The 13333-nt window shown below is 45.2% G+C and overlaps 1 protein-coding gene across 1 annotated transcript in view; it reads left to right on the top strand.

The window, feature by feature from the left end:
• The first annotated feature begins 10640 nt into the window (after nucleotides 1–10640).
• Nucleotides 10641–13333, top strand: part of c1h20orf27 (chromosome 1 C20orf27 homolog) — a 61572-nt gene continuing 58879 nt past the window's right edge. Inside the window, exon 1 of the mRNA XM_048595745.1 lies at nucleotides 10641–10805. Coding sequence (XP_048451702.1) covers nucleotides 10767–10805 — 39 coding nt within the window. The 5' untranslated portion in view covers nucleotides 10641–10766. The remainder of the gene's footprint in view (nucleotides 10806–13333) is intronic.

Here is a 13333-nt window from a genome sequence, read left to right as displayed (position 1 = left end):
ATCACAAGACTGAGTTAAGAATGGGGAGGCAATGGCGTAGTGGTATTATTGCTGGATTGTTAATCCAGAGACCCGGATAACATTCTGGGGACCTAAGTTTGAATCCTGCCATGGCAGATGGTAGAATTTGAATTCGATAAACATCTGTAATTAAGAATTTAATGATGATTGTGAATCCATTGTCTGTCAGGAAAAGCCCATCTGGTTCACTAATGTCCTTTTTTAAGGAAGGAAACTACCATCCTTACCTGGTCTGGCCTACATGTGACTCCAGACCCACAGCAATGTGGTTGTCTCTTAAATGCCATCTGAACAATTAGGGATGGGCATTAGCCAGCACCACCCTCATCCTGTGAATGCATAAAGGATCACGAAGCTGCTCAGGACAAACCTCGGCAAAGATGCAGTGGTTTTTCTCCAGGCTTCCTTTGCAAAGACACATTTCCAGCAGGAAATGTGTGGCAGTCTCTACACCCCAACCCCCCCTGCAGCCGCTTCAAGGGCAGCGTGCGAGCTTAGTTGGTTTGTGATGCCAACAGCGTGTGTTCAATTCCTGCTGAAGTTACCGTGAAGGACTCTCCTCGACCTCTTGTCTGAGACTCCTTAATGAGCGAGAAGCCCTGTGGTCTGGTAAGACTATGGAAGCCTTGTTACCTCTTTTCTAAAACTGGGATAGACTAACTAACTTGTCACTGTCTATCCTATGCGTGTGTTTGCGGAGTGTCCAAGGAAGTCTCGACAAAGGAGTTGGCTCCATCTACCTGTTTCAGCACCTGCCTCCACTTGAGGAGATGGTTCCGATCAGGAATGGCCCATCCCATTCTCCTAGCCCTTTCTTTTTCCTTACTTTGCCCCTTGGGCGGGTGCAGACGGAGTGATCCCAGAGGATTGTGGGATCCACCAGGGAGCCACCTCCAGTGCCAGCTGACCAGAGACGGTCAGACAACAGCAACAAATGTCACCTTGTCACCGTAACAACCAAACCTTATTGTAGGAGCACTCCCAGACTCCAGAGAAGGAGATTTACATGGCTCGGTCCTCTGTCGAACTGGGGTGGTGGGGGCAAAGGAAGAGATGTAATTTTATTTTTATTTTCTGCTGTTTGTTGTGAAATGGTGCAGGAAATTGTCCAGATGGTAATTGTTTGGAGCATCGTCAACGGGCAGAGTGTTATCGAGGAAAGTGTTCACTCCAGGAATGGCAACATTTCTCTGCCCTTGTTATAACATGTTGTTTCCTGTATGACCTTTCTCTTTAAAATAAAATCTGACCGCAAGTGGTTCCTGTGGGCTGAGGTTAGATCCACCTTTGCCAACGTTCTCCATCGCTTTGCCGTATGGCCCACCTTGTGTTTGAGAGGTTTTGTTTTTCTTTTTTTTTTTGTGTACTCAAGAGTCCCTGGGCCTGGAATCCTTGCAGGATGCAGGGTGAGGCTACAAAGGGCAAGAGAGAAGATGGAATAAATGCGAAAATAATGATTTGAAGTGACATGCTACTTTTGGCTTTTAAAACTCTGTGAAAGGAAGTTTTTTTTTGACAAGTTCAATGTTCCTGCTTCCTCAACCTGCTAGCTCTCGGCCTGTGAGGCAGCTCTCTGCTCGAGACTGCGTTGTCATTCAGACAAAACAGGAAATGATACTGTGTGCCTAATTTCGTGAATGACAATACCAGTTAGAAGCCGAATTTTGGAGTTCAGGAGAAATAACTTGAAGTTTGCAAGGTTGAAGTAGGGAGGATTTGGAGGTGTGAAGTAAGAGAAGGATCACTTTTATCAGTGGATTGACTTTGTTTGTGTCCAAACCCTGGAATATGGTTTTGGTGGTGATGGCCTCTCGTTGGATTATAGGAAGCAGTATTTATGGGTCTGAAAAGAGCTAATACTGAGGAGTGCATAAACGCGACCCACAATGACAATGTGTCACTTGGAATTACAGGCAGAACAGTTTTTAGGATCTTTTTGAAGGCCTAACATCTAGGCCCCCTCAAAATCGCTGTAACAATGTTATGTCCATATAATCTGTGACCAACTGTTAATATGCAATAAACTATATCTTGATGGCAAGAGACTCTTCAAAGTGGGCCAGGTAGTGGTTTTCCATGACCATACCAGACCAAGCAGGCTCTACACTTAGTGGATAGTGTTAACGATGTCTTAGCATGTGCAGTAACTCCATACAACATGGTGAGCAGCAATGTGGATTTACCTTTAACATGCTGACCAGTGCTGTGAGATCTTCACACTCTCTCTCTCCACTTAAAGTCGCCTGCTGAAAATAATAGCACCATCAGCTGCAGGGAAAGAGCTGAAGATTGAGGAATGCTGTGGATGAAATCTTTGTGGCAATCCTCTGAGGAAGAATACTCCAGTGAAAGGTAAAAGCATTTCCGACCCAGTTAGAGAGACACACTGCAGCAGGAGAGTTAGCAACCCCACTGGAAAGGAGAACATTACAGCCTGAGCCTTGAGGCTGTGCATTTTGAGAGCAGTTTCGAGTCTGAGCTCTACAGTGAGTGAAAAGACACTGGACGCTTCATGAGTGAAGCACAAAAGAGCTAGTGGGCCAGGAGAACAGAAATCCAGGCTATAAAAATGAAAAGTTTAAAAAAAAAAAAAACACTTAAAACGCAGATCGAACTTTGCTGGCTTTAACGAGTAGGCACCGGCTACAGAAACAGCGGGATGGAGAAACATAGAATAAAATATTGTTCTGAGAACACAGAAGTGGGAGTGTCGCAAAGCTAATAATTAAAGCGATTTAGTGTTGAGTACGTTTTAAAAACCTAGGGGAGGAAGTTTGGGAGACTGACTTCAGGCTGAGAAAAGGCAGGTGATACTCCAGAATACCCCAAATTAAAGATGGGAATCTTTTAATTTAAACCATGGTGAGTGCACACCATTGCGTATTTAAAATCAGAATCATTTTGTTTAGATCCCTGGAACATGGGATTTGTGCATTGAACCTGTGGATAAGTAACAATATGCAGTGAAGAGAAGCAGAAACACAGTTGTACACCGATTTTATTTCTTTATTAAATTCTTTCGGGCAAAATAAAATTTTTGAATCACGTCTGGAATAAATGGCAGCAGAAGTAGCATTTCCAATGAAATGGGAGCTAGTTGGTCCTGTCCTGGGGAGTGTGACTGGACTTTCTGAAGTTGGGGAGAGTTTCAAGAGAGGACGGCATGGGGAGGGGAGTGGAAATAAAATCCTGAGAAGATGGCCATGCGCCTGACATGCATTCTTTACAGAGACGTGAGAAATTTTTCAAAATTATTTTTACTTGGCTGCCTAGCAACTTGATGATTATGTTTAAGAATCTCCAGGCCAGTCGACAGAGAGAGAGGGGCAGTTTGTTTGCTTTCAGATAAAATATGCCCCTACCCCTTTTCTCCTTGTCAGGAGCTGACTTGCTTTTCCAAATCTAGAACATGACATAAAAATGAGGAGGAGGAGGAGGAGGAAGAATAGGCCATTCAGCCCCTCTGGGTGTGCTCCGTTATATGATACAATTATGGCTGACCGCATCTTGGCCTGAACTTTGCTTTCTTCTCCACTCTGTCTATAAACCTTTTAGCCCATTACTAATTAATAATCTGTCTATCCCACCTTCTAATTTACTCAATGTCCCAGCACCTTGTGAAGTAAATCCCACAGATACACGACCCTTTTGAGAGAAGTAGTTTCTTCCATCTGTTTTTAAACCTATGGGTGAGAGAGTTAATATTTCGAGTCCAGTGACCCTTCTTCACTAGTTTCAACGTTAACTCTCTCCTCTCCTCGGATGCTATAGGAAAGATTTACAAGGATGCTGCCAGGGTTGGAGGGTGCGATCTATAGGGAGAAGCTGCGATAGGCTGGGACTGTCCTCCCTGGAGTGTCGGAGGCTGAGGGGTTACCTTTTATAGAGGTTTATAAAATTGTGAGGGCCATGGATAGGGTACATATTTCCCCCAACTTAGAGTCCAAAACCAGAGGGCATAGGTTGAAGGTGAGAGGGGAAAGATTTGAAAGGGACCTAAGGAGCAACTTTTTCACGCACAGGGTGGTGCGTGTGTGGAACGAGCTACCAGAGGAAGTGGTGGAGGCTGGTACAGTTACAACATTTAGAAGGCATCTGGATGGATACATGAATAGGAAGGGTTTAGAGGGATCGGGGCCAAATGCTGGCAAATAGGACTAGAATAGTTTAGGATATCATTTGGTTGGCATGGACAAGCTGGATCGAAGGATTTGTCTCCATGCTGTACATCTTTGACTCTGAGATGCTACCAGACCTATTGAGTTTCTCCCAGCTATTTCTGCTTTTGTCCAGAGAAACTTTGTTTACTTTTCAAAAGGAGTTTGGATCGAGGTAACATAAGATTTCAGAGCAATAACAAAAGGCCCTGTCTCTGTTTTAATTTAAAAACAACACAAAATCATTATTTTAATCGTGATGAACAGGCAGCTGTAGCTCTATCTGTTATATCAAGGATTGTAGTAGCAACATAATTTGCATCAACTGATCAAGCTCTGTCAGATTAGTTTTCTCTTCCTTCTCACTACTACTTCCTCTTTGCATCCTGTGCTGTCTTGCTTTCTTGCTGTCTTGCTCTCCCTTCGCATCTCAGAATCCCTACAGTGTGGAAGCAGGCCATTCAGTCCATTGAGTTCACATCAACCTTCCTTCCTCAAAGCGACCCACCTTTCCCTCACTCTCCTCCCGCCCCCACACCCCACCCTATCTATGTGATCCTGCATTTCCTATGGCTAACCCATCCAGCCTTCACATCCTTGGACTCTGAAGCAATTTAGCGCAGCCAATCCACCTAACCTGCATGGTGGCTCAGTGGTTAGCCTTGCTGCCTTGTAGCACCAGGGATCTGGATTCAATTCTAGCCTTGGGCGACTGCAAACTCCACACGTGCATTCTCCCTGTGTCTGCGTGGGTTTCCTCTGGGTGCTCTGATTTCGTCCCACAGTCCAAAGATGTGCAGGTTAGGTGGATTGGCCATGCTAAATTGCTGATAGTGTCCAGGGGCATGTAGGTTAAGTGGATTAGCCATGGGAATTACAGGGTTACAGGCATAGGTTTGGTGGGGTGGGGGAGCGCTGCGAAGGGTGAGTCTGGGTGGATCACTCTTCTGAGACATGGTGTGGACTTGTTGGGCCAAATGGCGTGTTGCCACACTAGGGATCCTATGATAATCTTTGGACTGCGGGAGGAAACCAGAGCACATGGATGAAACTCAGACATAGGGAGAACATACAAACTCCACACAGATAGTCACCTGGGTCCCTGGCAGCTGTGAGCCACCCGTGATAACCTCTCAAGAACATAAGACATAGAAGCAGAAATTAGGCCATTCAGGCCATTGAGTCTGCTCCACCAGTCAATCATGGCTGATAAATTTCTCAGTCCCATTCTCCTGCTTTCTCCTCGTAACCCTTGATCCCCTTGATAATCGAGAACCTATCTATCTCAGTCTTAAATGTACTCAATGGCCTGGCCTCCACAGCCTTCTGCAGCAGTGAATTCCATAGATTCACCACTCTCTGGCTGAAGAAGTTTCTCCTTATCTCCGTTCTAAAAGGTCTTCCCTTTACTCCAAGGCTGTGCCCTCAGGTCCTAGTCTCTCCTGCCGATGGAAATATCTTCCCAACATCCATTCTGTCCAGGCCATTCAATATTCTGTAAGTTTCAACTAAATTCCACCCCCCACGTCATCCTTCTAAACTCCAAGGAGTGTAGTCCCGGAGTCCTCAAACATTCCTTGTATGTTAAGCTTTTCATTCCTGGAATCATTCTCGTGAACCTCCTCTGAACCCACTCCAGAGTCAGATATGGGACCCAAAACTGTGCACAATACACACTAAACTGCTCAAGATCCACCATGCATCTTACTGTCCAGAGCTGAGAAATGATCATCATTTTTACATTATATAGTGATTGTAGGGTAACTAATTCTCCGCGTGCAATGCTCATCCTATAACTTGTGAAATTTCGGATTCTTCCTGTGACCACACATGCAAGAAGTGCCACTAGCTGAAATAACCCGAGTTCTACATCGGAACATTAACTGCTAGGGTCACAGCATCCAAAAGGTTGGGAACTCTGTACGTAGTGTGCAGGGATATTTCCTTGTGTGTTTGGGACAAGCTTGGTAGGGGGACGGGAACCTGTGTGGGAATTCAGGTACGAGAGAAGCCAAGCTGGTAATAGTAGGAAGGAAATAATTGACCAAACTTGGAAGGCAGCAGAAACAATGTGGAAAATAGTGCAAGGCAGTATTAAAGACCCTAAAACAAACAAACAGAAATTCTTGGGTAAAATAAATACTCGGCAGGTCTGGTAGCATCCGTGGAGAGAAAACAAAATTAATGTTTTGACTTTCTGGACTTAACATTTAACTCTGTTTCTTTTTCCAGCATCCTCAGTTCTTTGTCTAATTAAAGGACCTGGATTTGAAGGTGTTTAGAACAATATAGAGGAATTGGCAGCACAGTTAGTGATTACACATGCCCATTGACTTTGTGTTACAGAAACCTGGCTACAGGTTGGCAGGCTTCTGTAACCAAGGCCAGGAACAGGATTTAAGGAGGGACTGGAAAGGATGTGGGGTGGTGCTGTCACTAAGGAATGAGATCAATACGTTAAGATTAGTGGATCATAGATCATAGAATCCCTACAGTGTGGAAACAGGCCCTTTGGCCCAACGAGTCCACACTGCCCCTCCGAGCATCCCACCCAGACCCATCCTCCTATGACCCACCTAATCTACACATCCCTGAACACTACAGGTAATTTAGCACGGCCAATCCACCTAGCCTGCACATCTTTGGACTGTGGGAGGAAACCCGCGTAGATACAGGAAGAATGTGCAAACTCCACACAGACAGTTTCCCGAGGGTGGAATTGAACCCCGGTCCCTGGTGCTGTGAGGCAGCAGTGCTAACCACTGAGCCACCGTGCTGCCCTAGTAATCCAGTAATCCCTAGTGCCATCCAGTAATCGGAAGATCAAGAAGTAGAGTGGTTTTGGATGGAGTCACAAACCAACAAATGCACTGAGTATAGGAGTTGGCAGGTCATGTTGCAGCTGTACAGGATATTAGTTAGGCCACCTCTGGAATACCACTTTGAATTCTGGTCTCCCTGCTTTAGGAAGGATGTTGTTAAATTTGAAGGGTGCAGAGACAATTTACAAGGATATTGCCGGGTTTTGCGCGTTTAGGCTATAGGGAGAGGCTGAATAGGTTGATGCTACTTTCCCTGGAGCGTTGGAGGCTGAGGGGTGACCTTTTATAGAGGGTTGGAAGATCATGAGGGGCATAGATAGGGTGAATAGCCAAGGTGTTTTTTCTCAGGGTTGGAGAGTTCAAAACTAGAGCGCGTAGGTTTAAGGTGAGAGGGGCAAGATGTAAAAGAGACCTAAGGGGCAATTTTTCACGCAGAGGTTGGTGCGTGTATGGAATGAGCTGTCAGAGGAAGTGGTGGAGGCTGGTACAATTACAACATTTAAAAGGCATCTGGATGGGTATATGAACAGGAAGGGTTTAGAGGGATATGGGCTAAATACTGGAGTGGAACTCTGTGCTTGGATGGGTGTGCCCTTTGATAGTGGTAAGCAGGCCCACCTTTTGGGAGTCAGGTGACTGAACTGTCACCTGATAGCAGGCCCAGGTTCAAGTTCCACCTGCTCCAGAGGTGTGTAATAACAGTTTTTTGTTTTAATTCATTCACGGGAAGAGGGCATCACTGGCTAGACAGCATTTCTTACCCATCCCTAATCCTCGGTTAAGAGCCAACCACATTGCTGTGGGCCTGGAGTGATATGTAGGCCAGACCAGGGAAGGATGGCAGATTCCTTTCCCAAAAGGGCAGTAGTGAACCAGTTGGGTCACCTCCCACCCACCCAAACAATCCAGCATCTAATGATGATAATAATGTTAATTCAATAGAAAATAAATTCTGGAATTCAAATTCCACCCTTTGCCATGGCAGGATTTGAACTTCAGGCCTCCAGAACATTACCTGGATCAGGTTTGTCCAGCCTCCATCTGGAATCCATCTTTGAAAACTGGTGAAGGCAATTGGGATTGAGATCCACCTTCCTGTGTGTTGGCAGTGATAGAATTTTATGGATTCATATTGCATAGAAAGAGACCATTTGGCCCATCAAGTTCTTGATGGCTCTTTCGAAGAGCAATCGAGTTAGTTCCAGTCACTTTCCTGTTTCTCCACCTCCCTTCATCCTTCATGTATTAATCTCACCTCCTTTTTGAAGGCTGTTGTCAAATCTGTTTCCACCCTACCAGGGTGTGCATTTCAAGCCCCAATCACTCCTTGGATAAGAAAGCTTTCCCTCTTGGAGATTCTGGCATAATGGACAATCGGCTTGTGTCAGTAGCTTTTTGGTCGCCAAGTTTGATACCAGCAGTTGTGAGCATTGACAAATTTGGACTGGACAGATGAGAGTTCTCTGAGCGCTAAACACACCATCTCACTATAGAAACAAAAACCAAAAGGACTGCCGATCCTGGAAATCAGAAACCAAAAACGAAACTTGCAGGGAAAACTCGGAAGAAAGGTCAACGGACTCAGAATGTCAACTCTGCTTTCTCTCCACACCACTCAGCAGCTGTGGAGTAATGCATTAATGGTAGTATCCTAGGAGGTACAAGGGGTCGGAGGGTGTGCATGTCTATACATCTGTGAGGACAGCAAGATCGATTTTAGATAAGGTGGTTTAAAACGACATATTGAATACTTGCCTTTATTCGCCAAAGCATTGAATACAAGAGGATTATGTTCGAGATGGCCTAACCACAGATATATCCACAGCTGGAGTACTGTGTGTTATTCAGGTCCCGACACTAAAGGAAGGATGTCATTTGCTGTAGCGGGAATGCAAGATTCAACAGGATGTTGCCTGGGATGGAATTAGTCAGCAATGAAGACAGACTAGACAGCTGGGGTTTGTCTTTAGAGGGGAGGATCTGATTGATGTTTAAAAAATCAAGGGGCTTGGGCAAGGTTGCTAGGGAGAAACCTTTCTGCTTAGAGGATTCGACGACCAGGGTGGAAAGCTTTGAGATAAGGAACAGGAACTTGAGGGAATTTGAGGAAAGTATGTTTTCCTCAGGGGTCTTGTTGGTATCTAAAACTCACTGCTTGAAAGGCTGACAGATGCCATAACCCTCGAGACATTTAATAATTATTTAGACAAACATTTAACGTGCCATTGCATACAAGGCTTTGGACTACGTGCTGGAAAATGGGATTAGAATAGATGAACTGAAAATAACATTTAAAAAAAAAAAAAAAAAAAAATCTGCTGGAAATCACATTGGGGTCAGGCAGCCATCCATGGAGCGAGAGCAAGCTAATGTTTCGCATTTAGATGACTCTTCTTCAGAGCTGACGTGAAGATTGGAGGGGGCAGCATTTATGTGATAGTGGAGGAGAGGGTGGAATGGTGGGGGAGAAAAGGTGTTGATATTGCAGATTAAGTGATTGGAATGTGAGAATGGTGTACCTACCTGCTGGAATGGAAAGAACAGACAGTCCTACCTGAGTGGGGTGGGGAGGGGGGGGGCTGGTGGTGATTGGGAGGGGGAAGAGGACCTGGTAACAGAGAATGTAACAAGTTAAGCTAAAAGAAGGGGAAGTAATGGGTTCACAATCTGAAGGTGTTGAACTTGATATTGAGTCCAGAAGGCCGTAAAGTGCCTAATCTAAAGATGAGGTGCTGCTCGTTTTGTTTTTTTTTGTTTTTATTCATTCATGGGTTGAGGGCGTTGCTGGCCAGGCAGCATTTATTGCCCAGAGGGCAGTTGAGAGGCAATTGCATTGCTGTGGATCTGAAGTCACATGTAGGCCAGACCAAGTAAGGATGGCAGTTTCCTTCCTTTAAAGGGCATTAGTGAACCAGATGGGTTTTTCCCCAACAATTGACAATGGATTCATGGTCATCATTAGACTCTTAATTCCAGGTATTTTATTGAATTCAAATTCCACCATCTGCCATGGCAGGATTTGCACCTGGGTCCCTAGAACATTATCTGGGACTCTGGATTAACAGCCCAGTGATAATACCACTAGGCCATTGCCTCCCCTGCACTGAGATTCTCTGGAGCTCTAACTGCTAAACAGGCATTTGCAGAAATTTGCTCCCACTTTGAGTAGAATGATGTTTGATGACCAGCATGAACACAGTGGGCCAAAGGGTCTCTGTCTGTGCTGTAGAATGTCTATGACTTTATCGCTTCGTACCCCCTTCCACAAAAAATCAAGTGTGTGTCTGGTGTTTGTGTGTGATCTGAAATCAGTTTCATATTTTATGTGCAATTTGTCTAATGCTCGTGCTTGTCTTGGGGGACATTTGGTGAACTCTCACTGAACTACTCTTCGTTTCATCCTATTTAGCTTGGAATGGACTAAATTTTTTTCCAAAGTTTTTTGCAATGCAGCAGAACCTAAGATAGTGATGTGATTTGTTTTTCAGTCTTTCTTGGAACGGGGTTGTGCAGGGGGCAAGCTATTGTGCTCTCCCACAGTGGTGTTGCTCTCAGCTTGGCACTAGAAGGGGGTTGGGGGTGAGGTTAATGGTTAATTTTCCTTCCTTTTCCCCTTGCTGAATGCACCGTAATAAACTTTTCTGTGCATTTTGTTTCTTCAGGTACAAAGCCCAAAGCTGGGGCTGTTCGCTTTGGGCCTGAGAGCCATGAGGAGGGAGCAGCCAATCACGTTCACTTTGAAGAGAAATTACATGATTCGGTTGTCATGGTAACCCGAGAGGACGATGGCAGCTTCTTAGTGAAGGTGAGATCTTGGTGATTTAAACACATGACGTGTTGATTTGTAAAATACAGTCTTGGATTGTGGGTGTTGCTTACAAGGTTAGCATTCATTGATTTAGCTGTTGGTTGGCGTTTGCTGCCTTTTTATCTCCTGGATTTCTTCCCAACTATCTACTGCCCAATTCTTCTTCCCTTCATCAGGACCATGTCTGTATTGCTCTGATGTACCTTGGGTGTGGTACTGCGTGAAGATTTCCTCAGTCATTTACTGTTCTGTAGCTTCAGATAAGCCCCCACGGTTTTCTGTTTACTATTCTGATCTCTTCACCAACCTCAGGATTTCACAACTTTCAGCAGTGACATGTGGGGCTGTTTGCTCTTGCTGTGGACACGTGATACAGCAGAACCACAACAGCTTGCACTGATGAGCCCTTTCACAGCTTGCTCTCTCCCTTCACCACCCCCCATCTCTTACTTTTTTTCTCTCCTCTGTTTTACTCTTTTCTTTAAATCTCTCTCACCTCTATCTTTTTTCTCAAATTCTCTCTCTCTTGTTCTGTCTCTCACTCCTTTTTTCACTCTCTCTCCTCTCCTTCTGTTTTCTCTTTTTTTCTCCTCTGTTTTCTCTTTTCCCTCTCCCTCTCCCCTAGCTTTTTCACTTTTGCGTGCTCTCTCCTCTCATTTCCTTCCGATATCCTGCTTCAGTGCTGGGACAGTGCATGAACGCACAACTTGCTGACCCGAGAGACTGCACGAGCCATTTGGCACTGAAACATCCATTTTCATGCCTTTGCATCTCCTGACTGGACACTTCCAATTTACTGCAGGCTGCCCTCTGTCATCTAGAATTCTTCCAAAACCCCTTCCTTGTGCCGAGTCTTATTCACTCAGCATCCCCCTTCTCCTTGACTTGCATTTGCGTTCTGGTTAAATTGCAACTTGATTTTAAAAGCTCCCGTCCTGTTCCTCTGATCTCTCAGCACCTTGGCCCTGCTCTGAAATTTCTTCCAGCCCAACAATGCTCCAGCATATCTACACGTACCGATTTTTTGTTTTTTTATCCTCTATTATTAGTTGACGATCCCTTCAGTTTTGGAATTTTCTCTCCTAATCTCACAGGCTCCCCTCTCTATTGTGATGCTCCTTAAAACCTGTCTCTTTGACGCAGGTTTTTTTAGTCTTCTGTCCCAATAGCTCTTTCATTGCTCAGTGTCAAATTTTGTAGGTTTACCTTCCAGTGCAGTGTCTTGATGTTTGCCCACCTTTTAAGGGTGCAATACTAATGAAGGTGGCGGTTATTAAATTTGGTGTGTTTTGTTGTTTTTCCATCTCCAACATTCTGACTGACAGTGAGCTAAGTAATTGCTGAGCGATTATGTGACAAAATACACACTGTAATGTGGGAGGAGTGGATGCATCATCGAAGCCTTTCCTGCAGAACGTCTTGACGATATATCAGAAGGGAAACCAGTTATCCCTCTCTCACCGCGACAGGAAAAATGTTGCTGAACTTGAACTTGAAAGCCTGCAGAAAAGATTTACAAGGATGTTGCCAGGGTTGGAGGGTTTGAGCTATAAGGAGAGGCTGAATAGGCTGGGGCTATTTTCCCTGGAGAGTTGGAGGTAACCTCCCATGAGGGACGTGGACAGGGTGAATAGTCAAAGTCTTTTTCCCAGGGCAGTGGAGCTCAAAACTAGAGGGCAAAGGTTGAAGCCGACAGGGGTGACATGTAAAAGGAACCTGAGGGCCATCTTTTTCACACAGAAGGTGGTGTGTGTGTGTGTGTGTGTATGGAGTGAGCTGCCAGAGGAAGTGGTAGAGGCTGGTACAATCGTACCACTTAGAAGGCATCTTGGTGGGTATATGAATAGGAAGGGTTTGGAGGGATATGGGCCAAATGCTGGCAAATGGGACTAGATTCATTTGGGATATCTGGTTGGCATGGATGAGTTGGACCAACGTTTTGGGTCTGGTGACCCTTCCTCGGAACTGTTCTGAGAAAGGATCACTGGACTTGAAACGGTAACTCTGATCTTCTCTTCAGAAGATGCCGGACCTGCTGAGCTTTTCTCGCAACTTCTTCTGTTTTTTTTTTTTTTCTGACTTAAAGCATCTGCAGTTCTTTTGGTTTCCCTTCTGTATCGTGGTTAGTTTCACATGTTTATTGACTATGCCCAGCTCTGCCTCTCTAGGAGCTCTCCTGACCCCTCTACTGTCACTAACTTTATCAGACTGCAGTCTCCACAACCAGGGCTAGGTGTGGAGGATTCTCCTTCTTCAGTTAAACATTGGGAACTCCTGAAAATATTTATTCCAGTTGTCGGTCACTACCAAGTTTGGTTCCCCGCTCCCCGCCACCCCCCTCACCCCACCTCCCCACCAACCCTGCCAAACTATCCTTTAAGACCAGAGATAGTAGGAACTGCAGATGCTGGAGAATCTGAGACAACAAGGTGCAGGGCTGGATGAGCACAGCAGGCCAAGCAGTATCATAGGAGCAGAAAGGCTGACGTTTCGGGCCTAGACCCTTCATCTTTTCTGATGAAGGG

The sequence above is a fragment of the Rhincodon typus genome, chromosome 1 (assembly GCF_021869965.1).
Source record: "Rhincodon typus isolate 14 chromosome 1, sRhiTyp1.1, whole genome shotgun sequence".
Classification (NCBI taxonomy): Eukaryota; Metazoa; Chordata; class Chondrichthyes; order Orectolobiformes; family Rhincodontidae; genus Rhincodon; species Rhincodon typus.
Note: the sequence above shows the minus strand (reverse complement) of the source record. Positions and strands in the feature narration are given on the sequence as shown.